Source organism: Gavialis gangeticus, unplaced genomic scaffold (genome assembly GCF_001723915.1).
Source record: "Gavialis gangeticus isolate Ggan-Ray unplaced genomic scaffold, GavGan_comp1, whole genome shotgun sequence".
Taxonomy (NCBI): Eukaryota; Metazoa; Chordata; order Crocodylia; family Gavialidae; genus Gavialis; species Gavialis gangeticus.
Genome location: NW_017729034.1, coordinates 9348381 through 9376147, shown reverse-complemented (window position 1 = coordinate 9376147; position 27767 = coordinate 9348381). Strand labels below are relative to the sequence as shown.

At 48.8% G+C, this 27767-nt stretch overlaps 1 protein-coding gene across 1 annotated transcript in view; it reads right to left on the bottom strand.

Annotated features, from left to right (window-relative positions):
* Positions 1-27767, bottom strand: part of MAB21L3 (mab-21 like 3) — a 59675-nt gene that overhangs the window by 5176 nt on the left and 26732 nt on the right. Inside the window, exons 2-4 of the mRNA XM_019527266.1 lie at positions 12864-13045; positions 7217-7357; positions 3193-3484 (exon numbers count right to left, since the gene is read on the bottom strand). Of these exons, the coding sequence (XP_019382811.1) occupies positions 3193-3484; positions 7217-7357; positions 12864-13045 (615 nt within the window). The remainder of the gene's footprint in view (positions 1-3192; positions 3485-7216; positions 7358-12863; positions 13046-27767) is intronic.

Genomic DNA, 27767 nt, shown 5'->3' with positions numbered 1-27767 from the left:
TCCCCCCCCCCCCATCCTCACTGCCTCATTTTTGGGCTTGATGCTCTAGAGATGGATTGGGTGGACAGGGCATATTTTCTCAGTGGTGACTAAGCTCCTTGCTGCTACCCTAATGAGTAGCTCACAAGTTAGGTGCACTCATATGTCTGGATGGGCACTTGCATACAAGTCATCTCCAGCAGTCTGAGATGTCTTGGTGTTGCAAAGCAGCCCCCCAAAAAGGGCTGATCCTCAAGTCTGTTTGAACCAGCCACTGCTAGGTCTTGGAAAGAAGGAGCTCCACATGGCCAAGGGTTGGTGATTTCGGGACAAGAGGATGGGGGGTTGGTCCCAGAACCATTGTGGTGTGAGGCAAAGGGAAGGAAAGAAGGGACATCTACAGGGATCTACAGGCATCTACAGGGATCAACGGTGGCATTTCAGTTGGGGTTGCTGCCAGTGGAATAGCTCAAGTGCAGCTCTGCTGTTATTTTTGTGACCTTGCTAAAGATATGAGACTGGTGCACACAAGTAAATAAATAAAGCATGCATGGAAATACAGCAACGTCATGACACCAAATTTTCAATCAAATGAGACACTGCAAAGGCCCTAAATTTACTACCATGCCAGCAAAGAGGCTACAGTGATATCAGGGAAGTGTGTCAGCAACATTAGCTGTCTTTGGTAGGAGAGGAGTTTGTCCTGTTTGAAGCAAAATAATCTCACTGTTTTAACATTATTTCTTCTTTTCTACCATATGCCGATCTCCCCTCAGCAGGCTGCAAGAAGGACAGGTCAGCATCCTATGACCAAACATTTCTTCCATAAGCATAAGCATGGACCATAAGCCAGTGGTGCATGGATCAGCAGCTTGGGAGCCTGCTTTAAAGAATATCAGACTTTTTCCTTGACATGATGCCTTCCATGTGACTAAAACAGGTGAGCCAAAAAGAGGTCAGTACATTTGACTTTTCTGCCAAGTCACAGCAACTGTTTGGTGGTGCTGAATTTGCATTTCATCACTCTCCTTCTCAATAGTAATCACAATTTTCTAGAAAAACAAGTTGCTAAATGAGCTAGATTTTAAGAAGTCTTTCCATTATGTTGCAAAGATGAAAATCTAGAGTTTAAGTTGGGGAGGGAAAATGGCCTTTCTGCATTTGCGGTCCTATGATGGAATGTCATTCTGGACAAAATCCTTTGAAGAGAGGCAGCCTGGTCTCGCTTTGGTTTAGAACAGAGGTGGGTATTTTGGCTGGAGGGCCACTTAATGATTTTTGGGGTTCTCTCAATAGCGACACCTCTCTGTCTCCTCCCTCCCCACCCCCATGCCTCCTGAAGCTGCAGCATGCTGCAAGCCCCACCTGACCCAGAAACTGCTGGCTGTGTCCTCAGCATTCACCAGCACCCCCTGACATGGCAGAACCAGCCCTGGCTGGGTGCCGGCATCAGCTATGGACACAGCCAGCAGGTTCCAGGTAGAGCTCAGGGCATTCACCAAGGTCCACAGTCAACGCCACCACATCAGCAATGGGTGGAAGCAGTCCTGCCCACCTGCCCAGCATGACGGAAACAGCCCTGCCTGTCCAACACCATGCAGCAGCCGGAGCCACTGGCTGCCCACAGGCCAGCTCTCATGAGTTTGCAGCCACCCACCCACAAGTTGGATACCATCAGTTGGTGGGCTGAATCCAGCCCACCCCTGGTTTAGGAAAAGGCACAAGCTCTGTGCCTCAGTTAACCCAGCTGAGAAAAAGGAAATATTTGCCCACCTCAAGTTATGTTGTGCATTAATTAACTGAAGTCTATAAAATGTTTTCAGGATTCTAAAAACTAAGCATGTTGACTATTAATAAGGTAGCATCCCACAAGATACCAACTTGTGAATGCCATAGCTCTAAAGGAGGGTTTAACACACAAACTACATCCTATCAATGATTACCTCCTCCATTCATTTTGCAGGGAAGGTTGGGATATCAACAGCGGCTTTGAAGGTGCTTGTAGCATTGTGGGTGGGAGTGACACCATGTAACATTACCTAGAATTAGGTTGAGAGCATCCTGGGTACAGAGGAGAAGCCAATATTTGAATTAAATCCTAGAAAAAAAATTTCTAACTGTAGAATCAGCAAGACAGTGAAACAAGCTGCCAGGAAAGGTGTGGAATTTCCTTCCTTGAAGGTTTCTGAAAAAAGGCTGGATCAGCATCTTTCTGGGATGTGTTAGGACCATGGAATCCTGTACATCACTAGATAACCCTTGAGGTTCTTTCTAGTTCTATGATTCTATTTGTCTAAAGAATTAAAGTAAATAACAAAAATAAAGAGCAGGATTTTGCCCAAAAGAAGTGTTGCCACCTGGAAGAATATGGACAGCTCAGGCTTCTCTAGGGATAGTCTCTTCTAAGTTTGGATCCAATGCTCCATCCCTTTCACAATATCCTTCTGGCTAGTCCAGGTATATCCTTCCTGGGCTAGCAGAAAGACAACTTACTTCCTGTAAATTCACAGCAAAAAAAGGTGGTTGAATTCTTACGGCAGTGATTCCACAAGATTCTTTTAAGAGTACTTTGGGGTGTTGCATAATATTAGCACTGTTAGGTATGCAAACATCTACACATGATTCACAAGTTAAACCCAGAGATTTCAAATAGGAATCCACAGTGGCAAAAACTACCATGTTGTGGTCTGAGTTTTTTGCAACAGAATTGCTCTGTTACTAGGGCTGTGCGAAATTTTGCTGAGTGTTTTGTTTTGAAGCTGTTTTGACATATTTCAAGCTCGAAACAGCAAAATGGAAGTGAAACAAAAAGCTTTGAAACCACTTTGAAACAAAATGAGGGCACTCAAAACTTTTTGAAAATTTCGAAATGTTTTGAGTTTTGAAGCAGCCCGGTGGCAGGAGGTGGGGAGACCCAGGGCCACGCTCCACCTCCAGCCACCTGGCTAAGCTCCATGGGGCTGCAGAGCCAGTCGGAGTGCAGCCTGGCAGCAGAAGGCAGGGAGAGCCAGGGCTGCACTCCGACTGGCTCCACCAGCCCCACAGAGCTCAACCTGCCCTCCCAGCATTGCTGGACTCCTTCCAGTGGTGTGGGCCCCCAGATCTGTGCACCGGATGGCAGGAGGCTGCCACTGCTGCCTAGGGCCAGCAGCAGCAGCAATCTTCTGCATTAGTGCTAATAGTCCAATTCCCTTCATGTCTCACTACACTCACTGGAGAGATCACAGGTTATAATCGACTTCTCCACCAGGTCCCGGAAGACAGCAAGGACTTTGGCTGGAACAAGATCACCTTCGAAGTTCATATCTGTGTCGTGCCACTGCTGGAGGCTCTTTGAAAACTGCTCCACCTCCAGCCACTGGTGCAGCTCCTCTGGGTTCCGCACTGAGGAGAGGAGCTTTTCTCCTTGCACAGTGTAATACCGCCAGCGCCGCACCTGGCGCTCCTTGTACCCAGTCAGGCCACGCAGTGGGACAGTCATGAGGAACTGGCTAGGTGTTAAGACCTGGAAGAGTTCAGAGAGATTGATAGAGGAATTGAGGGCAGATTAACCACCCTGACAAGAGAAACATGCTAACATGGAGGGGAAAAGCCGAAGTGCAATGGAAGCAGCTCAGAGCAGGCAGGTCCCACCGCAGGCGGGTCTGTATGCGAGTCTATGTCATGGTTCCCTGGAGCAGCTTGTGAGACTACTTCTAGAAAGAGAGAGTTGTCATTAGAAGCAAGCCAAGGTGAGGGTCATGGGCAATTCTACCAGAATGGAATCTGAACATACACTGGCTAGCTTATTACTGCAATCTCCATCCTTCCCACCTCACATTTCATGGTTTCCAAGACTTGACGGGTAATTGCACAAGATGGGATAACTAGCTCAGCAGACAAAGGAGAGAGAGACCAGATTTTGAAATCCAGCAATGGAAGGCAAAAGCAATGCAAATTATTACCTTAGTATAATGAATAGGGATATACCTAGAGATTATTAGATGTAATATCCAATTGATATTGATGTGCATTCTCTAATCTCTTTCATCCTAGGAGCTCTACATTCTTTAAAGATTTAAAAGAAAAAGTTTTTCTTTTAGTAAAAGAAACCTTTCATCCCTCTTTGTGTGGTTGGGGGAATACTAGCTGTTCTTTACAGATGGGGAAACAGAAACAGGGGGCACTTCTACGTGAGATGCTTTACTGCACAGTAAAGTGAAGCATCAGTATGTAACTGTCCACTGAGCTACTGCATAGCAAAATAGGCTAATGTGCAGTAAATCTACTATTTGTATTTACACTTGTATGCACTTGTAGATGCTGATCAGGAGCAAATTTGCTCCTAATCAGCCAGACCAGCACAGGGCCAGCCTCTTGCCAGGGGCCAAAGCCACATGGCTGGGAGGCCCTCAAGCCATGGGACAGGGACAGCTCTTTAGCCATCCCTGGCTGACCTTTAGACCCTGGGCTTGACCCTGGGGCCTGAGCCAGCTGATGCCTGCCCCTGGCCACTGTATGCTGGGTGTGGTGGCACATGCTGATTGTAGCTGCACTGCAGAACCCCAGCTTCTCACTGCCCATTCTCTGGGCTTCCCGCTACCCACTGTCTGGGGCTTCTTGCCCACCCCGAGCCTCACTGGCGCTCAGGTTCTCCACGACCTTGCTTGTCCTGCCTTCTGAGGTACTCGGAGTCAGCCCTGTCCCAATACTGTGCCTTTTCCTGGTGCTCGGAGACGGCACCTCCCCCTCTGCTGCACCCTTGCTGATGCTCTGGGTCAGCACCCTCCCTGCACTGCCCTTTTCTGGCAGTCTGAGAGGCACACTCCCTCTGTTGCACCCTTGTGGCTTAACGGTCGCTGCTCCCTGTGCTGGAGCTTCATGGTTACTGCCCCCTTTTCGGGGCTTCTTCCTTTAGCTGCCCACTCTCTCTGGGGCTTCTCAGCAGTGCTGCCCCTCTCTCTGGGGCTGGGGTCCACCCTCTGACGTGGTCCCCCTATGAGGCCTCCTCCATCCCCTTATAGCCTCTCCCAATCCTCTGGTGTAACAACAACCAAACACAAGCCCCCCGGCTATAATACAAATCTATGCCTCATGGCTAAGACATCCTCCAAACCACACCACAGGTGTTCCATCTCTCACTCGTGTCCCTAGCTGCTCGCCCATCCAGGCCTTTCCCTTTCACTCGTTCAGGGCCGAGCTCCTTCCTCCTTGACCACCAGCCCCCCACTCCCGGCCTTTGGCCTGTGATTTATATTGGAGCCAGGCCCTGCCCCTTTCAGTCAGCTGACCAGACAGGTGTGTGTCCTTAGCTCCCTCTGGTTGCCCCTAGCAACTGGCACCTGAGCCATTACTCCGGCTCTCCAAGTAGCAGGCACCTTGGTGCCCTGCTACACATGTGCTAATTTGTCTGAATCCTTGGAGCCAAAAAAGAGCATTGGATGCTGGGACCTGTGGTCTGTGACCCATCTGTTAAGAACAGTCCATACCAGGTTATGCAAATTAGATGCAGCTCAGTCCTTGGGTTCCTGCCAAAATGCAAAGCATCTCTAAGTTGGGCACCTCAGTCTAGCACGAAGGAAGTCATAGGTTAGAAAGGAGGGCCTTGTGCTCTGAACATGTACAGAAACCCCTTGCAGGGAAGACAGAATGGCCACAGGGGGACTGGCACAAAGGGTGAGGGATGTGGGGTATGGAGAGAAGGGGTGGGAAAGGCCAAAGCAGGCATGGCAGTATTTGGAGGAGGCTATGGTAGGCTTTTGTACCTGAATGGATCGGTGGAGTGAGCGTTTTCCCCGAAGCAGTGTTGACCATTTGGCCATTAAAGCGGGCTGATCCTGAGAGAAGCAAAGAGTAAGATAAGAAGTGCAGAGAACAGAGAAAGCACGTGTCGGACAGGTAGCTCAGAAAGCATTAGGAGTTTCTTCTGAACCTAATGGTGAAGAATAAATTACACAGCTGTCATTCCCAGTGACTAAGTCTAATGCTCATATGTTGTGCTGGGAGGGTCCATGTTGGCGATTCTGGAGAGACAAACTCTGCTTTCCCTATACATCTTATACACCCCACCTTACCCAGAACTAGCCACCTCTGCCCTACAAAGAGACCCATCTCTACAGCTGGTTGGACCTTGGCTGCCCACATGCTGACAACTGGGTGAATGGTTTTTGTCTTCTATCATTTTTTAATCTTTTATCTAGAAACTGACCTGTTTTCTAGGACCCATCAAACAGCTGTCAGAGGACAGTGACTTAGTTCAGCTGTGTCTGAACCAGTGATGTATAAAGTAAGAGGTTTTAGACCTACTTAAATCTCACCCTACACCAGCCTTGACCTGGGCAGAAACTGTTTGTTTGGCCATTCTGAAAAAGTGGGTGGGATTTTTACATAAAAGATGTAGCTGCTAGACTGTTATTTTCTGATGATCATTTTGGGTGAATAGTCTCCTTATGATCACAGTAAGAGGCAGTTACTCTCTTCCATTTTCTGTTTTGGTTTTTTATGTAAATAACCTTTACTTCTATACCTATATAAGAAATCTTGAAGAACTCTCACTGGCAGTCACGTGACTTAAACAGTATGAATACTGGACATGGGAATGAAAGTAAGGCCTTTTTATAAAGAAAAAATCCTAGCCAGGCTGAAGCATCTGGTCACCAGATGCAGATGAGATTTTATTTGATAAAAACCTTTAAAAAATTGAACTGAATGGTTGCTGGATGGATATGATAGGGATTTTTTTCCAATGAAATATATTCCCATTTGCCCATTTGTGAAAACCAATTTTATAGAGGTTTGACTTTGATAATTTCCTGTATTCAAAAAGTTTTAGAGAAAACTTGCAAAATTACTAGAATGTCACATTTTGATATTTTCAAAATAAAAAGGTTTCTTTTTTACAGTTCAAAAGGGTTTTTTGCTAGAAATTTAAGGTCACTTACAATATTGTGAAAAATAAAAACATTCAAAATCACATCAAAACGTATGGAAATTATCAAAAAATAAATATTTTGTTTCACATAGCTGAATTTATTCTGGATTATTGCTTTGCAACAATCTTGGGGTATTTCAGTGTTCCTTCCCAATTCAAAATGTGAAAGATTTTCAATAACTCAAACATTTTCTGGGAATGGGAACATTTTTTTCCTATCCGACTCAGTGTCTGAAAGAACATAGCTCAGAGTACTTAAGGAACTAATAGACAGCATGGATGTGCGCATCTTCTCAAATAATGTAGAACCTCACCTCTCACCCTTACCTTAAAATTCTCATTGTGAATGCCAGAGTTGGAGATGGGCTGGAATCGTATGTCCCTGCAGCTAACTTCCGTGGTCAGCTGCTGGATCATCATCTGCACTTCATCCACTGTTTTGGACACCAGGAGGTGTCGCTGTTCCACCTGTTGATACCAAGGAAGTCACGTCACATAACAGCTGGTTACAAATAAGCTCCAGCTCCACCCAAGAGATTACCTGAGTAGACCCAACAAACATGGGGCATCTTGACATGTGCGTGCATGTGTGTGCACCTACATGTATACAAAAATTTAAGGGAAAAACATTTCTGGTTTTCTTCCTGACAAGTGCCAGCTGATCCTATATGGTGACTATGAGCTCTGGCTAGCCTGAATTGGTAGAGCCCCGTCTGCTCTTTTCCACACACATCCATGTTGTCTGTAGAGTAATTGCTGTTTATTCCAGGGACAGGCCATTCAGGCTGTGTGCTCTTGCTTGGCAACTACTGGCAGAGGAACAGCCATGCAGTTCAGAAGGGCTATCTGTGTAAATGACTGTGGTGCTCCTGTTTGTATCTGGGTCAAAACCCAAGACAGTCAGGATCACCTCAAACGAGATGTCTCCTTGTAGCCTGATGTGGTAAAAAATATTCTGTGCTGGGGACAACATGCTCAGTCCTTAGCAATGTTAAAAAGCATTTATTGGCTTTGTATCCTGGAGACAGAAGAGATTTCACTTCTATAGGATTATGAGTTTTCTTCCTTGGCTAATCTCACTTGGAACTATGAGATCCCCTGGAAAGAGCTTGCCTTGCTGCATATGTGTTCTGTTCAGGTAGTATCCGCTCATCAGTCATCATTAAGGCTAGGGACAGAAATTACACATAAACCAGCATAAATGATCAAAAACTGGTTCAAATCTGTAACACAAGAGAAGTTCAATGCATATAAGCTGCTTTCAAAATGGCTGAAACCAGTTTAAGATAAACCTGGTTGGATATAGTATCAGACTTAACTGATTTAGATTAAATCGGTTTACTGTACTTCTATCCCAGATCCTCTCCAGATTCAAGTTAACTCACAGTCCCCCAGCATCCCAGGTTGCTTTGCACCTCCCCTGTAAAGACCCCCTCACAGGGGAGCTCACAGGCTAACCTTGGCCCAAGCTGCCTGCTCTAGAAGAGCAGGAAGGCATGCTCTAGCATCCCCTGGCTTCTGCCCTGGGCCACTGCAGGCATGTGGCTACATTTCTAGAATCAAAAGTAAACGTCTGTTCACTTGCTTATCGGTTCAATCTACACAGCTTAGACTAACCTGCAAAGAATGAATCAGTTCAGCCTCTGGCTTTTTGACTGTCTGTACTTAGCCTAAGAGTTTCAGTGGAACCTGGCCTGTGAGGGACTGAGGTGTAAAATGGAAAAACTAGATAAAGAACAAGCTTAAATCAGGAACTTCCCACGTGATCAAAATTGCAAAGATCACATGGGGATTACACAAAAGTCCTGGAAGAGGCAACTATTCAAGGTTTAACAGGAGAAACATGCAAGGATCACACCTAGTGAAGAACATTTCCATATTCTAAAAAGGCTCCTTATACATTTACCATAATGGGATGGAGGCTCCTCCAAGCCAAACTGTTCTGAAAATAGGTCATCAACACTGCTAAATAAACTAAGTAATAGGTGGCTAATTACTCCTCTGTCCAAGTATCCTTATGCAGGACAATGGAGAAGTGTTGTCCATAGCAAGCCTCCTTGCATCCCCCAGTGCCTCACCCATTTTGGCTGAGCTTTTGGCTGCAAGTTCTGATTGGCTTGTTTTTTATCATCCAGTCAAATACTTCCTAGCTGGATGGAACAGCAGAAAAGAAACCCAAAAACTGGTAAGTAGAATCAATGGAGCTAGCTGGGAGAAAATGAAACCCAACCACAACCTACAGCTAAAACCCCAATCAAACCACTTAGAGAACTGAAATAACAAGTTGGCTACAAAGAACAGAGTGCTTCAATAGAGATAGGAAATTACCATTGCCTCCATTTCAGAGATGGGGAGATATGATCTGTTTACACTATACTGACCACTGTGGCTACCTTTTATGTGGATCTATGCAAGCTAGCTTTAAAACAGCTTTCTCACACTCTAATAATAGTGGCAGCAAAGAGCTTGGCACCAACTAACATGGCTAACTACATCTCTTTAACCAACTAACCACCCAAGTATTTACTCAGCATCTCAAGTGGATTTACAGCCTATGCTGAACTCTGTGCCTCCACAGTTACTCTGCTATTGGCATCCAAACCAGCTCATATGAAGCTAGCTCTGGATAAGCTGCAGTGTGGATATGCCCTAAGCTGCAGTGAGTTACCAGCTGAGGCAAGAATATAATCAGGTCTCCAAATTCCCAGCCTGCTGTGCCAACCAATGCTACTCTATCACCTTTCATTAAAGGTCTTTTTCATCTGCATGAAGCAACTCACCGACCAGGTCAGACAGAACGGATTTGAGCACCAGTGACAGGCAGCTCTGTTCATTCTTTACCGCACATGAACCACCACTACCACCTACTCATACACATCAGGGAATGAAACCTCAGCACTTAGGAGACTCCATACTATACTGATTCCTGCACGTCACTCTTAAACTAAGGGTAAAGGTTGTCTGGATGGGATAAAGAGCTTTTCAGGGGCTGATCCAGCAGCATAGAATAGACTTCGTCAGGAACTAACCTCACCACCTTCCTCTTCAAGTGGAAGGTGTATTTCTTTAATGTATACATAGCAATTGGTACCAAACCAACAAATAATTAAAAAAAGCTCATCTTTATCAAAAAGCACACACTGCTGCCTATATTTATCTCCTTGAGACGAGGCTGAGAGAACAAGCAACACAAGGATGCCAGAAATGTGGCTTGATACTATTTGTACTATTTGATCACACTATAAACATCTTTGTAGAGTAATAGCACTTTGTGAATGAATCTTCCCTCTCCAGTGCCATGCAAGCTTTTACTACATCTAGAAGTAGTAGCAAGCCCCAGGTACCAGAATCTTTGGAGTTTTTAGTACCAGGATAGAAGTTTGGTTGAGAACAGGCTTTCCCCTGATATCTCTAAGGTTATAGATACTGTACTGAAAAGCTGCTTTTATATAGATATATACTATTATAATATTTATATGATATGTTATAATGAATACACTATAATATGTATAATAATGATAATATTATCATAAGTATGTTGAATATCAAAGGAAGGGGGTGGTTTGAGATCCCGGAGCAAGTTTGAGCTAGGCCTCTGTCCAATGTTTGCTTGGGCTTTCTCTTCACTGCATAAGTGGAGAAAGGCAGGATCTTAAGGATCAAGGCATCAGACAAATCAGACCATGAATCAGATACTGGAGTGAATCTAACTTAGGAAAATCAGGCAGCAGCTTGAAGGCACAGCTGGTGGCTGGCTGGCTATTGGCTGCCTTGCCTGAGGGGAAGACCTATGACTTAAGAATAAATAGAAGACAAGAACCCATCAGAGCCATTGAGTTATTGCAAAAGGGAACCTGCTGGAAGATGGAAATATTCCAATGGGACTGCAATTGCTGATGGTTCTGAACCTTGTTTAACGAAATCCAATTCTGTTTCTTTGTATCCATTGCAGGCAATAAGGCAATACAATGTCATTAGTCTTTGTGCAATACTGTTCCCTCTGCCTCCTCAATCATTCATCTACACATAGGGAAGTACTGATCAATAGCTCTAGCTGGAAATTTTTCAACAGAGCATTTTTCCATCAGAAAATGTCAATTAATTTGAAGTGAAACATTTCATAAGAATGTCAGTGTTGAAAAAACAACCAGTTAGGGAAGGCAAACACCAAAGGGTTTCTAGGAGGTTGAAATGTTTCCACCATTTCACAACAGAAGGTTTCAGATTTCCATTTGAAAATGACATTTCTATTTTTCCTGTGTTCTAGAATTATAGAAAATTAGGGCTGGGATGGACCTCAGGAGATCATCTAGTCCAAGCCCTTTAAACCATCCTAGATAAATGTTTGTTTAATCTATTCTTAAAAACTTCCAAGGATAGAGATTCCACAACCTCTTTAGGTAATCTATTCCAATGCTTACCCACTGTCACAGTGAGAAAGTCCCTTCTAATATTCAAACCTAAATTTATCTTACTGTAATCTAAAAGACCTTTACCCCTTGTCCTGTCCCCTGCAGCCACAGAGAGCTGTCTATCACCATTCTCTTTATAACCACCCCTCAGGTATTTGAAGACTGTCATCAAATTGCCCCTGTGTCTTCTCTTTTTCAGAATAAATAAGCCCAGGTCTTCAAACCTTTTCTCATAAATCTCATCTCCTGGATGTCTAATATTTGTCTCTTTTTGCTCTTTGCTGGACTCTTTTCCAATTTGTTCATGTCTTTTTTGAAGTGCAGTGCCCAAAACTGGACACAGTACTCCAGATGAGGCCTCACCAGTGCTGAGTAGAAGGAAAAAAATCACATCCTTTACCTTGCAAGCAACACTCCTGTTAATAAGAGTCCAGTATGCTATTAGCTTTTCTTTTCTTTTCCTGTTTTTTTTTTGCAACAAAAGCTCACTGTTTGCTCAGTGTATGGTCCACTTTAACCCCCAGATCCCTTTTTGTAGCACTTCAGCCTAGCTAGTCATTCCCCAGTCTGTATTTGTGCATGTGACTTTTTCCATCCTAAATGCAAGACTTTGCATTTGACTTGTCCTTATTGACTTTCATTTAATTAATTTCAGATCATTTTTCCAATTTATTAAGGTAATCTTAGATCCCAAACCTAGCTGCCAGAAAGTCTCCACCCAGCTTTGTGTCATCTGTAAATTTGCTAACTGTGCACTCAATCCCATTGTCCAAATAATTAATGATTATATCAAATTTTATGAAATAAAGTTAAAATTGGAAAGAAATTTTTTGCTTTTGTGAGGAAAAATTATGATTTACCCCAGATAACTTTTATTTTGGAATATAATTTCATTAGATTCGTTTTCCTTTTTTTTGTTTTTTGTTTTGGTCTTCTGGGGCTTGGGGGGAGGGTTTGTTTTGTTTTTTAATACCCCATGAAACAGAAAGTCTGGTTCTTGCCTGGCTGTGCTGATAAAGCCAATGCTAATTTACTTATCTAGCACCAATGCTGGGCCAGTTTCAGAAAGTAAGCTGGTTTTAGTTTAGAGAAGTATCCAAAGTTCATGGAAAGGATTGGTCAGTTTTACTGTATCCACCTCCCCACTATTTCCTAAACATAGACACTGTCTTACCTAGGGGCAATCACAGCAGCTATTTTTTTTTGTCCTGCTCCTGTTAAGGCAGGACCTTTCAATGGATAGAATAAGACCCTAGAAGATTTCTTAGCTGTAATCACATCTTAAAGTCTACATTTTAGAGCTTAAACCCCAAGTCATCTTTGGAAGAGGAACCAGATGACAAGTCAGGGAAAAGCTAATAAGCCACTGTATCAACCTCTCGTATGTTGTTCAGAACCCAAAGCACTGGATACCCTTATTTCAAATCCTTGTCCCATGAATGCAGGCCAATCTTATCCCAAGATTCAAGGGCTCAGGAAAGCATCCTGTCCTTGAGCTCTGGACATTTCCAGATCATCCCTGGTTCTGGAGGCAAAGAAAAGACACAGGTGCAAAGTCTTACCTTGGTCTGGAGGTAATACTGTACATCTTCATCCGTGAACTGCTTCATGGTAAGATGTCCTTCTGTCTTTCCTTCCTTGTCATAGCCCTCCCTCTCTTGACTGGCTGGGGCTGTTTCAGAACCACTTGTGCCTTTCTGCCTGCTGCCCTTCTTGTCTTGTGGCTCCCAGACACCTACATCCTCTGTGGATGAAGAAGAGGGGAGACAAACTAGGAAGGATGCCTGTTCTTTCTTGCTCTGCTTTACAACAGTCATTCACAACTCACTAAGAAAACCCCATCCAGCCATTGTTTACAAACTCTGTGATTACTGCTATTATTTTCAAATAGCAATTCCTACATAGAGGCATATCTAGAAAAATCCCAAATACTGCCTTGTCTTTCGGTTGAGTCTGAAGCACTTTTCAAACCTTGCTGGGCATAGAAAGCTTTCCAGCATTATCATCTGTCTGCCAAAATACTTTATGTGTCTTATCGCTTAGCTAGATCATATATCAGCCCTTTCCAAGCACAGGGAAGTGCTCCCTAGTAGATTTCCATCCACCCACTTTCTTTTGCTATCTCTTCTGGCATTTTTATACTCAGATCACTCATGTGGGCTGCAGTCCACAGCCTCTGCTCCTTGTTCCTTATATCGCCTTTCTTTCTCCAGCTGTATTGACAGTAAACGTTCAGCCGCCTGTCCCCAGCCGGCAGTTTGCTTTGCTTTCTTTATAGTAAACAGATAGAAAACTGCCTCTTGTTAGCTGCCAGATAACAAACTCACCATGCATCAATCGAAGAGAAAACAACTGATTGGGTTCTATCGACCCAACAAAGCTTGGTGGCTTTTGCAAAAAGGGTATGTCATCCCAGGGGAGGGAGGGGCAGTGTCCTACAGAGATGTGCTTCCAGGCTGCAAAATGCCCCTGGTCAGGAAGGATCAATGGGACCCACTTTAGAGCAAAAATAGTCATAACCCCCATTCAGTCTTCACCAAGTCCTCTTTTGTATACTCATATTTTCACAATGCCTTGGCAAAGAAGGGCTGAAATCCTGATTGGGTCCTGAGTACTACCACAATACTGTTAATATTAGTGTTGTTTTATCCTGGTTATGTATTGATTGTGCACTCAATACTGTACAAAACCCATCAGAAGATAGGCCCACTAACTCCAGGAGCTTGTAGTCTAAAATCAAACTGTCCTCTGGGTCAGCCAAGGCACTTTCTTGTGTGAGACTTTGCCACCCACCTAACCTTTGACCTGGCCTTGGTGTTAGACAAATTATGCACTTATCCCAGAAGTAGAACACGGTAATACACTAACAGCTAAATAATTGAGTATCCTCATGTAACAGATGGACAAAGAAGCCTAAGAAAGGAGAAGCAATTTGTCCAAACAAGGCAGTGTCCAAGCTAGATTTGCTGACTCCCAGGTCCTGCTGAAGTCACTACCTGTTGCTGCCTGGTCATTTGCTTAATGCTTGTGAATGCCACCCGGCAAACAGAAAAATCAGGGGAAAGGGTTTTCCGAGAACCAAATCCCAGTTGATTCGGTTGTGTCTGTTGTGGAATCATGTGCTGCTGTGTGAACAGGCAGGAAACACCATGCACAATAAAGGGAGAGCTTCTGATCTTGGCAGTATAAATACAGCAAGCACAGGAGTTTCAACAGCTCCTGCAGAGGGAAAGGATTTGTTTCTTGCCAGCAAGTTTTGCCGTTTGTTGTAGGCAGGCTCCCTGCAAGGATCAACATGTTACAGAAGCCAAGCAAAAGAAACTTATGATCACCAAATATGTGAAAGAGGGAGAGTCAGACAGATGGAGGAGAACTCTAGGCAGAGAAGGCCCAGAGACTTGGAGGTCAGAGAGTTGAGAAAACTGGCTAGAGAGGAGGCTCCTTTTGTAACAAGGTATTTAGTAGAATTTGCAGATTTGTTGGAATCCGACAGGCTGTTCCATGAGCACTTCTGCTATAGCAGGGGTGGGCAATTATTTGGGCTGGAAGGCCACTTAGGGTGTTTTGGTGAGCTGTTGCAGAGTGGGTCTGCACCCTCATTGCCCCCCTCCCCACCCTCCAGCAACAGCTCATCAAAATACCCTAAGTGGTATATCACTAGATGTGGGAGCAGATCGTGGCTGTGCCCTGGGCCCCAGCCCTGCGCTCTCACCACCTGGTGATCCCGGCCTTGGCCCCAGGGTCTCCATGAAGACCGGTCTGGGACCCCCGTGGGCAGGGTGCGCTTGGTTGGGTGAATGAGATGGGGCCATGGGTGGGCAGGGAGCAGAGCCTGGGTGTGAAAATTGCAGGCGGTGGTGATAGTGTGGGGCTGGGGCCCAGACACAGGGCAGAGCCAGGATCTGCTCCCTGCACATCCCTGCCCACTGAACTGGCACCTGTCACAGAGACATCCAGGCAGCCGATTGTGGCTTGGCCCCAGCCCTGGCCCCGGCTCTGCGTGGTCACTGCCCTGCCTGCATGAGCCCACCCTCCCCTGACAGTTAGTGCAAGGTGGATGGGGCAGGGTGCCTGGGTAGTGGGGCTGGGTTATGCAGTGGCAGCAGCTGGAAGGAGCCACTGCTGCTAAAGCTGCCAGGAAGCAGAGTCTGGCTACCGTGCCACCCCCACCCCGCCACATGCCCTGGGTGGGGGACCAGCTGCACCTGGACCCGGCAGGGCTGAGGGACTTGCTGTGAGCCAGATTCATAGAAGCAGGGTCGGAAGGGACCTTGTAGATCATCAAGTCCAACTCCCTGCCCTGGGCAGGACAGACTTTTGACTCTTAAAGACATTTATTCCAGGGAGGGTGACAAATGTGGGGCAGTCAACATCATGTACAGGTTGGTTCGAGGATCTGGGCCTCGAGGACAATGCCTGGGCTCATGGTCTACAAGGCCTGCCCTCACACTCTAGACAATAAAACAGAAACACAAAGAACAAAAGAAGTATTTACATATATACAGTTCTGCCAGCAGGGATGCCTACGGGGGGCCTCAGGACATGAGGGGTCGGCCCGCCTGGACAAAGCCCAAGGTCTTGGCTCGCTGGGTGCGCCTCCGCACCTTGAGGAGCTGGTGGCGTCACAGGGCAAGGAGCAGGCGTCCCACCTCGACTCAGCACAGTGCCCCCTTGATGGCCCAGCGTTCCTCAAAGGTGGACACCATCCGCTGGAGGTCTCCATGCTTGAATTCAAGTGAGAAGCGGGCCCGCACCAGCAGGCAGAAGAGCATGCTGGTCATCATGCATCCCAGTCCCAATGAGCTGGTTTTGCCAGCTCTTCAGGGTGGCCATCTTGGCCTGGCCCACCAGGAAGTTGGCCAGGCTGACTGCGGCCTGCTCGGCCGCCCAGTACAGGAAGTAGATGCAAGTGTCCTCTGAGAAGTCCCGGCCCAGTGCCCGAAGCAGCACCCTGAGGGCGGCAAAGCATGGCCACAGCCGGGGGCAGTCACTGAAGGCATGGAAAACGTCCTCTTCCAGCACCCCTGGGCAGAAGCAGCAGGCCACCGAGGCCACCGGGTCCAGGTGGTGCACAATGGTGCCAGTTGCCAGGATGCCATACACCAACCTCCACTGGAGGTCGCCGGTCTTCTTGGCGGTGGGCACCTTGTACAGTGTGCATCATGCTGGGGTCCCAGGCCACGCCAGGTGCTGCCACCACACAGTGTCAGGGCAGCCGGCCAGCACCTGGGCATGCCGGGTGCGCACCACCCACGCGTAGAGTCCCTTCCAGGGCAGTGTGCCAAAGGGGCAGCCCATATTGCTGCTGGGGGGCACAGGGAGCCTGAGCAGTGTGTTGGGCCAGTCAGCCAGCTCACTGGCCACTGCTGGGATGACCAGCAGTGGTGGGAAGTCATCACCTGTGGCGTCTGTGGTGGGGAGGGCCTGGTGAGCCTGGAGATAGCCTTCTAGGGCGGTCGCTGCTTCCGTTGGGAGGGTGGCTTTAACAACCTACAGAAGCCGGCCCACAGTGCAGACAGAGCGCAGTGCCATCTGGGCAGCCAGGGCCTCGGGTGACAGCCAGCCCGACTGAGCAGGGTCCAGGAGGTGCCCCAGGTGGGTGGTGTGCGCCTCGATGAGAGCAGCCACAAGGCTTAGGGAGGCCAGACTTGGCACGACATGCTGCAGGGCTGGGTTGTGGACCAGGGGCTCCTGAAGCACTTGCAGGAAACGCAGGTGCCTGGCTTAGGGACAGAGATGGAAGGCAGCCCGCCAGGCCCGCACCATGCTGCGGTAGAACGGGGGAAGGACCGCCCCGTTCAGGAAGGTGAGGTCCAGCATAAAGAGCTCCCAGTCAAAGCTAAGGCCTCTCACTCGGTGCAGGAACTGGCACGCCAGCTGCTGCCATGGGAGGTGGTCCTCGGCATACAGGAGCTGCTGGAGGGCTTGCAGGCAGTAGGCAGCCACCCTGCTGGCCAGGTTGATCAGGCCCTGGCCCCCCTCGGTGGTGGGCAGGTAAAGGGCAGCTCGTGGGAGCCAGTGGCGTCCGTCCCATAGGAAGTCCACTAGGAGCCACTGCAGTTTCTCGAGTAGCTCCAGCAGAGGGTCCAGCACAGCGCAGCAGTGCCACAGGGTCGCCGCCACCAGGTTGTTGGTGATGAGGACCCGGCTGCAGTAGGAGAAGGCGGGCAAGCGCCAGCGCCAGCGCCGCAGGCGGGTCTCCACTCCCTCTGCCATGTCCTCCCAGTTGCGGGCTGCAAAGGCCGGCGGCCCCAGGAACACTCCCAGGGCTTTGAGGCCTTCCCGGTGCCAGGTGAGGACTTCTGGCAGCTTCGGAGGTGGCTTGCTGGTCCACGTCCCAAGTGGGAGCGTGTCACTCTTGCCTCAGTTGATGGGGGCCGATGCAGCGAGTTCGTAGGTGCGTTGGCAGTCCACCAGGGCCTGCACATTCTCCTGGCTGCCCAGGAAGACTGTCACGTTGTCCGCGTATGCCGTCAGCCAGATTGGGGAGCCGGTGGTTGGGCCCGGTGCCAGTGCCAGTGGCAGGGCTAAGCCAGACAAGTGACATAGCAGAGCATGCAGCAGCGGTTCGATGGCCAGTGCGTACAGTATGCCCAAGAGGGGGCAGCCCTGGTGTATGCTGTGATGCACCGGGAACGGGGAGCACAGCACACCGTTCACCTTGAGCAGGCTGGAGGCACTGTGGTACAGGACCCGGAGCGCCTCGATGGAAAGAGGCCCAAAGCCAAAAGCTTCAAGGGTGCTGAGCAGGTACCGGTGGTTGACGTGATCGAAGGCCTTCTCCTGGTCCAGGGAGACCAAGCTGACGTCCAGGCCAAAAAGCTCTGCAGCCATGAGCAGGTCATGCAGCAGAAACAGGTTGTCCTGGATGGTCCTGCCTGGGACACAGTAGCTCTGCTCCAGCCTGATGACGGAGGCCATGATTGTGCGGAGATGGTTCGCCAGCACCTTCGCCAGGATCTTATAGTCAGCGCACAGAAAGGAGATGGGCCACCCGTTCTTAAGGCAGCTGAGGTCCCCCTTCTTGGGCAGCAAGGTGAGCACTGCCCGGTGGCGGCTGGTCGACAGGGTCCCTTCAGTGAGGCTCTTGCGGAAAACACGGAGGAGGCTGGCCCCAAGGAGAGGCCAGAAGGCTTTGTAAAATTTCACGGGCAGTCCATCAAGGTCTGGGGCCCTGCCCAAGGCAAGTGCCCCCACACCAGCCTTGAGTTCTTCCAGGGAGAGTTCATGCTCCAGGGCCTCGACCTGTGAAGCGTCGAGGCGCGGCAGGTCCTTATGCAGCTGCTGAGCGGCATCCGGACAAATGGGATCAGCTGCAAACAAGTCCTGATAGAAGGCGACGGCATGCCCCCGCACCTCGCTTGGGTCCATGAGCAGCCATCCCTCTGGGGTTTGAGATGGTCCAACATCTTTGCTGCAGACCACCGCCTCTCCAGGCCAAAGAAGAAGCCAGCTGGGGAGTCTGCCTCCGCCAGCTCCTGGCAGCAAGCATGAACCTGCACACTGCGGTCCACACCCCCTGCCAGCTCCCACAGGCATTTCTTGCAGGACCAGAGGCTCTCGAGGAGTGCCATGTCATTGCCTGCACAGAGCAGGGCTGCGTCAAGCTCCGCCATGTCCTCCTCCAGCTCCTGGGTGCAGCAGCAGATCTCGCTTGCCGCCAGCTGGGAATACTGCTGGCAGAATGCCTGAATCTGGGTCTTCACCATGTCCCACCACAGCCGCCAGGAGGGGTAGTCTGCTTGCGCAGCTTCCCAGCTCCTCCAGAGGTGGGCAAAGCAGTCCCTGAAGTGGGTGTCCTGTAGCAGGCTGATGTTGAGGCACCAGTAAGGGGCCTGCGTGCGTGCTCTGCCAGGCAGGCTCAGTTCGCAGCAGAGCGGGGTGTGGTCCAAAAGGCCCGATGGGATGATGTGGCTGCTGCGTAGTAATGGCAGGTGGTGCTGGGCAATATAAAGGTGCTCAAGGCGGGCCATGGCAATCCCACTGGCACTTATCTTTGCCCAGGTGTACTGGCACACATTAGTGTGGAGGACCCGCCAGGTGTCGAAGAGATCTGCCGCCTCCAGCATGGTCCACAGCTTGCGGGCTGAAGGCAGGTGTGCTGCTAAACCGGACAAGGCCAGAGCCGCGTCGACGGTGCAATTGAAATCCTCGCCCATGAGGAGCAGGTCATCGTTTTCGTTGGCGTCACACAGGAGGTCGCCCAGGGTCTCTAGGAAGGCTACCCTCTCTCTCCCATCGGTGGGTGCATAGACATTGACGAGGAACAAGCGCTGGTGTGCCAGGATGATGTGGACGGTCAGCAGCCATGGCTGGTACCATGGCTCAGAAATAAGCGGCCTCTCCAGGCAGTGTGCCAGTCAGCTTGAACATGCACGTCACTGTGCGTCTCCTGGAGGAAGGCGATCACCAGCTGCTTTTGCTGCAAGCCCTCCAGGACAGCCGTCCACTTCACTGTTTCTCTGCAGCCGTTGGTATTTAGCGAGGCAATGGTGGTAACTGCCATGAGCAGGAGAGTAGAGAGGAAGGGTAGGCAGGGTACCGATAGGAGAGAAGGTGGCAGAGCCGGGCAAAAAACCACAGAGACAGGGGAAGGCCTATCCTTGCCCTACCCTACTCTGCAGGCCCACCTCGGCCCCACACCTCCCTCACCCAGGTCACCAGCTTCTCAAGCCTGAAAGCATGTTGACATGTGCCCGGGTCCTGGCGCATGAGCCTCGCTGCATCACTAGCAGCATGGACAAACTGCAGAGGGTCCGGGCACCATTGCTGGATACTCTCTGTCACATTCCTGTGGCCCTTGGTCTGGTCTAAGAGGTTGAGGAGACCTCCATAGTTGGGGGCCACCCAGGGGGGCTCTCCAGCAGGAGCTGGATGTTGCCGACCAAGAACCGGCGGGGTTGTACTCTGGGAGGGGACCTCCCAGTGAGACCAATGAAAGTGCCCTCAATGGCCAGGCTCCCAACAGGCCCCCTCAGTATCTGGGTCGAGGACCGTCTCCAGGAGATCGATCCCCATCCGCTTTGGGGGGCAAATGTCATCTCGCTCCTGGAGCCGGTTGCGGCATTTGGAGGGTAGGCACTCCATCTCTTCCTCATCGGCCTCGGTGGGCAGGGGAGCGGGTGGGGGGGTGGCAGGACCCTCTGTTGTCTCTTGTGCCTGATGCTAGGGAGGCAGGCACTCTCTCTCTGCCTTGCGACTCACAAGTCGCAAGAGTTGCCAGACATTGCTAGGACAACCTCAGTCATGGCCTGAGGTGGCGGGGTTTCCAGGGGGCAGGCAGGATGGGGTCAGGTTCCCTGGCTACATTTTTCCTGGTGCTGTCAGAGGCAGGCTCCAAAGGGGCAGGAACTCCTTTAGAAGCTCCTTTTTGCCTCTTGTTCTTAGCTTTTTTGGGAGCAGCTGGCACCTCCCCTGAAGGGGGTGGGCTGGGTTGCTTGGGGTTCGCCACCTCCGGGTCCACTGCCTCGACTGAGGCAGGGGTGGAGGGAGGTGGAGGGGAGGTCTCCATTGCTCCACATGACGGGGCCCCAGCGCCTGAGACGCTAGCCACCCGGGGCGGAACTGGGACAGGGAGGGACTGGGAGGACTCCCCAGCCCCTCCACCGGGCGGGGCATCAGCCATGACAGGGGTGGGAGAAGCCTGGGAGGACATCCCAGGCCTCCCCCTGGGTGGCATGTCAACACCAGAGGGGTCAATCCCCGCCGATGGAGCAGGGGTGGAAGTGGGGCTTGGAGGATACCCCAACCCTACCTTTTGATGAAGTTCCCACATCAGAGGTAGACATGCCATCCCCCTGTGCCGGTGCAGCAGCCGGTGCCCTGGCTGACTGCCCTAGTGGGCACTGGGTAGCCAGGTGGGAGCTGCCGCCGCAGTGGCAGCATGAATTCCCGCCCTGGGAGAAGTACACCATATACGGCCTCCCATCCAACACGAAGGTCATGGAGAGAGGCAGTTTCTGGGTGCCACCCGTGAGGGGCATGAACGCCTGCCTCCGAAAGGACAGGACGTGCCTGAGCTTGGGGTCCCTGCTTCCCATGGTCACCCTACGCCAAGGGCTGGTAAGGACACCATAGCGCTCGAGCACTTTGGTGAGGTCTCAGTCTGGCAGCTGTGGGAAGGTGTGGCAGGTTGGAAGCCACCACCTGCACTGCCAGTCTCCAGGGGCCTAACTGAGTGGTAGACCCCCGAGATTTCCAGGCCCACCGCACACACCTCCCTCACCAGGCTGGGAGAGCTCAAATACACGATGGGCACTAAGTTTACCTGGGAGGCGTACTGGACACTGCGGCGTCCCAGCAGGTCTGCCAGAGCTCCGGTGTAGTCCTCCACCCTGACGTGCAAAGGGGTGTGCACCCACAGGCCATGGCTGAGGGGAAGGTCCGCAGAGACATCCCTGTGCCACGTGCCCTGGCTGCTGGCAGCCATCCCGGGCAGGAGAGGGTTAACTCTCCCACAGAGGCTGCTACGGGGGAAAAAAAGAAAAAGAAAGCCTCAGACTGAAGCTGGAGACTGGGAGGGGGCTGAAACAGCTCCAAAATCGGCCCTGGGGGGGCAGAGCAACCCTGAAGGGGCTGTAGGCAAGCCCTAAGGCAAGAGGCCATGGCAGAGACCGAAGTAAGGGGCTCTGGAGGAGGGAGGCAGCAGGAATCAAAGGGAGAGCGCAGGCAGGGGTGGGGGAGGGGCAGAGGCAAACGAGGCTGCCAGAGCCCAGGGGAAAAAACTCAGAAAGCGGGGGGAAAGGGGCAGAGAGGGGGTCCCCAAGGACAGGCTGGCAAGAGGCAAGGTTTGGGGGAGTGGGGAGAGGAACGGGGGGCAGGGAGTGGAGGGGGAACGCACAGAAGAGACCTGAGCTGCAGGAGCTCAGAGGGGCTTCACTTGGCTGCCGCCATCTTGAAAGAAAGAAAGAAACCCACATCTCAATGTGGCTTTAATCCTCATCACATTAGCAGTTGAAAATAATATCAAAGAGGGAAAAAGCCCTGGGATGGAAGAAAGAACCAGACTACAACAGCACTAGCAGAGATCAGAATAATCAGGTATAGGAGAGTGATGAGCTGGCAGTATTGTAAGCAGAAACTCCCAGGCAAAGGTTTTCCTAGTGCTGCTGGTAACACCGAGAAGACACGGGCTTCACAAAGACATGGCAAGGGGCCAGCAATCTATTGGTTTGTTTTGCACCTTAAGCAAAAAGTTTTCTCAATACCAATGGCAGCGAAGAAAGCAATGCCACCCAGCCCACTCCTGTTGCATACCTTTCCCTATAAATGCTTAGGATTTGTTTCTCACTAGAAAGCTTGCTAAACCCTGACTGTTGGTTATTTACCCTGACTAGGTATATTATCTGTGTGGATCACAGTCCAGACCCCTTTCGAAGACTGTATCAGCTTGGGACACACGTCCAACCCCTCCATGAGGGAGCAAGTCCTCGCTCTGCTCCCTGGTTGCTCAGTACGGAGGGCTGATAACGGAACATCGCAGTGAGGAACGGGCCAGTGCAACTGCTGAAGGTCTCAGCAACCAGGCCTCAGGCTAGAGCCCAACATTTAAGAGTTTGAGAAGTTATATGTAGGAAATACCTAGTCGATCAGATCTAGCCCATGACTCTGGCACAGAAGGATCAGGTCCTATATACTACTGTCTAGGGCTAGACTCACTGGTTTTAAATATCCCAAGCAATGAGGTATCCACTGCTTCCTTTGCCTCTTCCATCTAACAGATCTCTCTATCAGGATATGTTTCCTGTTCAGTCTAAATGTTCCCTATGTGAATTGCTTTCTATCTTAGTGCACATGAGATGCACACTTCACCATGGTTGTGTGAGAGCTCCTTCTCCTGGGAATAACACATCCATCAGTCTGACTCTAAAGAAGATATTATGCTGCTACTAAGTCATATCACACATCATTGGTTCAGAAATGGGGACGCCTATGGCTTTGCAGTATCAGGGGCTCTACTGTAATGGTAGATCAGGCTTTACCTGAGACCAAAGCATCTTTCTGCAGCTATGCCACAGCACAGCTCCACTTTTGCAGCCCTCAAAAGGTCACCTGCTAATCCAGGAACAGCATTGCTTACCACTGACCACCAAAGCAAGCACAGTCAACAGGTGAGTTTACAGTGGGGCTAGCCATCATACCATGCCCTCCCCCATCTCCTCCCACTGTCTAAACAGAGCCACCGGTGAGTTTCATGGGTGCTCAAGTAGGAGACCTTCAAGAAATATGAGTGCTGCAGATAGTGCTGCTTGAATTTCCTGGATAGTGTTTTTCCATGTGAGTTGGTGTCATCATGAGTAAACCTAATGAGTGGGGCATTGCAGTTGAAGGTGCTGCCTCACAAAGGACGCATACCACTAAGTATGTAAGCATCACTAAAGATGACACAGCACTTTTTGCAAAATTAGGGGCGTCAGCTCTGGTGTGTTGGCTAAATTTCACCGTGTGTAATTAGCTTACCTATATCAGTCATCCCTGTAGATTGAAGACACAGTTATCTTCTTGTCCTGTCCTTAATTGTTGTGTACTGTTGATACACATGGTTGAAGACCTGTCACACTTCTCGGAAGGCAAGAAGTGATCTGTGTGTTAGGAAGGGAAACTTGCTAAAAATTAGACCCTCAGACCCTCAGGCGGTTATCTAGTTCTATCCCTCTTGATCAAAGCAGGGTCTGCCCTGCCTGAACTGTCCCTAACAAACGTTTGGGATTCTTTGCAATGTTCTGCGAAGTCATTACTGTACATTTAGCAATGATTGCACAACTTTAGTTTGAACCTTTCCCCATGTCAGGTGGGCTTGTATAAGAACTGTGTGCTTGATCAGTAAATTTGGAGTGAAAGATCTGGACATTTTGCCTGTTTTATTTAAAAAAACCAACCCAAACAGACTTGGTCAAAGTGTTGTTTCAGTGACAGTGACCTACAGTAGCTTAGAAGGAAATGGAAAGCTTTTTATTAGAGCTACTAATTCATTGTGACAGCATCAAAATCATAAACAGCTGTCCAATTGAAATGTTTCTCTTGTTCCTGTTCCTTACAGATCAATACTTAACAGCCTGATTAACTCTTTCAGTGTTTACTTTGCTTATTATTTCTTTCTGTCTCTATCCAATACAGACATTAATCTACCTCTGTACCTACCTGTTCACATACACATATGTGCACACATGCAAAAACGTAAGTGCACCAGCCTGGGATCTGCGTGTCATGTGAAATTAATCAGTGATCAAAGACCTTCTCAAATTAAATACTGTTTAGGAAGTGTTGCTGTAGCTGTGATGGTCCAGGGAGTATGAGGAAGTCAGATTTATGAGGTGAGGTCATGTCTTTTATTGGACCAACTTTATAGCTGGGAGAGATATTAGCTAAATGCAAACAACAATGCAAGACCTGCCAATGCATCTCCACTGCCACCACAATCAACACTCCTACAGCAAAACCATCAGATTATGTGGATCCTGTATATGCCTCTCAAAAAACATGAAACACCCTATTCAATGCATCAAATGCCACAATAAAAACTGCGGCAGAAACTAAGCCACCACCATGTTCCAGAATGAACCCTCACAGAAAAATAATAAAGGGCACAAACTCAATCACCAGTGGCTGATTTTAACAAAATCACTGTTCTATCTCTGACCTCACAGTCTTTGCCCTCAGAGGTAACCTATAGGATACCTTCGGAAGGCAAGTCTGGAAACCACAATTCATCATTTTTCTTAACACAGATCTCTGAACTTAACACAGGCAGTGGTTTGTTGACTCATTATAATGTACCTGGTCCCTATACTGACTTCCCCTTGATCTACAGGTGATAATAGCTCTCTTCCCCCTAAACTGGTCTCATTCCTTTATATAATTAAGTTTAACTATAGCAACTATTCCTTCCTTTCTTGTAACCCCCTTCTCATTTTAAGTGATTACATTCATTAATATCATGATGGTAAGCAACACCAATCCTTCTAACTGCTGTTTAGCTTAGGCTGTTACAACTTTTTCCTATACCTTAGGAAGGGCATTTTGTGTCCAAAAGCTTGTCTAATCCTCTGCTGGTCTAATAAAAGGTATCATATTATGTCATTTCACAAATCTTGCTTCTCGCAAACTAAACATAGCATATATCATTTTGTGTCAGACCTGGAAGTACAGCAAGTCTAGTATTCGGTCTCCATCCATGGGCCATAGCTGATCCTTTAGTGGAAAGTGAGGAGAGTGAGGCAACAACCAGTTTGCATACCCTGGAAAAAGACTAGAGATTTCAATTTTTCCCCCATTTTCACCAAAAGGTAAAAAATGTGAAACTGCAGAGAACCAAAATAGTGCAAAATTCCATTTCAGAAACACTGAAATGCCGTGTTCCTCACATGAAGCATGCTTCCCAGGATCCTCAACTCTCATCTGGCAGGCTGCAGAAGAATAGGACTGTTGGGATGTGAGGCAGCATAAAACTGACATTTTTTTTCCTATCAGTTTCACAGTCATCTGCTGAACAGTGAGTATGAAACTCAGAGGTGGCTCCAGTGGGATGCACTTGCACCCATCCGCCTTTTGATTCCTGTTCCACCCAAAGTTTAAAACCAACCACCTGGGAGCGGCAGCAGCATTTCTGGTCAGGCAGCTCTGTCTAAGTCAATTGACTTTATGGCTCATTCTACATTCTTTGTTCCACAGGTGTTAACAACCTTCTCTTCTTTTTAATGGTCTTGATGTTCCACTTGTCAAGCTATCCTTTGGTCTTCAATGCTACTCTCTGTTACCTGCTCCTGGTAATGATGCTCCTATTTCACAGCCCTGCAGATTGTTTTTAACTCATTCCAGTGAAGGTATATGCACCAATGCCAGCATCCTCTGTGCAGATAACATAACTAGCATTGAGGCAAAGATCGTAAAACATCAACTCTGCTGATCTGGCCATTGTGTATGGGTGGCTGACACTCATCTCCCGAAGCAAGTCCTCTTTTCTTGACTGAGTCATGTTAAGAGGACCCATGGAGGACAGAGGAAGTGCTACAAGGACACCCTGAAAGCATATCTTAAGAAGGGTGGCATCAACCTACAAATTGGGAAGTGCTGGCTGGTAACAGGTCTCAGTGGTGCTGCACCATACATCAAGCTACAGCCAATCTCAAAGAGAACTGTCTTCCTCAGGAAGCCGAGAAACAGCAAAGGAGGAAGGAAAGCACGCAACATCCTGGCCAACAGCTGTGCTCCCCTCCACTTCTACAGCATCACTTGTCATGTCTGGGAAAACTCGCAAAGCACAGATTGGACTCCTCAGCTACCTTAAATCTCACCACTAATCCCCCCTGGCAGACATCATCCTCACATCGAGGGATAGCTGCTGCTGCTGCTATTTTTTTGCTTCAGTCTTAAACTAAGTTATGCAGTCCTAGGCCCTTAGAATATTAGTAAGGCTTCTAGTTTATATTTACCTGGAGAAAAATGTGTGTTGTTTTATATGTGATGATGCACCTCACCATCTGCTCCCCTCTTTTCAAAAATCTACATCCACCCATGGTGAAAGTGACCAGACGTGTCAGGTTCACAGAGGTCTGGGCAGTATAACTGGTGTTCTGAGTTGGGCTGGTTGTACAACTGACAAGAAGCAGCTACTAGAGCAATGGTGCCCAACTCTTTGGCCCTGAAGGCCAGATGAGTGGTATGGAGTTGGTCTGCAAGCTGGATCTGGTTCTTGGGCCTGTTCTGGTGCATGAGACCAGCACAGCTATAGTAATTCCCTTATACAGTGAGAATGAGATGAGAACCACAGATTTCATTTTAAAAACAGAGTTTTCAGTCCTCAGAGTTACAGAGAAAGCTTCAGAAGAGGAACACGAGCTCTGAAACCAGCAAATACACTTTCCCCCATCTTCCCCCTAATTGTGTTTGAAAGCATTTGCAAACTGTTGTATTTCCCAGTAGCAGGCACACTACTGAATCACTGACTAGACCAAACTCCATGGCTTGGGTGATATGACAGGCACTCAGTCCTGTGGGGATGGCCTACAGGACTTCAATAGCCAATCTCTTTGTCTTAAGCTGAACCCTTAGTGTTAAATAAAAATGAGGTGAGCTGAGCTCTTAAATAACTACAAAGGAGTGCACCAAGCCTGGAAGTGTTCTCTTAATCATTGGGGAGTTACCATCAGTAGCTCCTGGCTATTGCAAGTGGTCAAGGACAAGCAAGACAGTGAAGCAGATACAGGCAAGACCACCCACTGTCAGTTGTCTCATAGTTTGATAGTTGGTAGGGTCGGAAGGGACCTGAGCAGATCATCAAGTCCAACCCCCTGCCATGGCAGGAAACAGTACTGGGGTCAAAGGATCCCGGCCAGGTGTTCATCCAGCCTCCTCTTAAAGACCCCCAGGGTAGGAGCCAGCACCACTTCTCTTGAAAGTTGGTTCCAGATCCTAGCTGCCCTGACAGTGAAGTAGCGCCTCCTGATGTCTAGCCTAAACCTACCCTC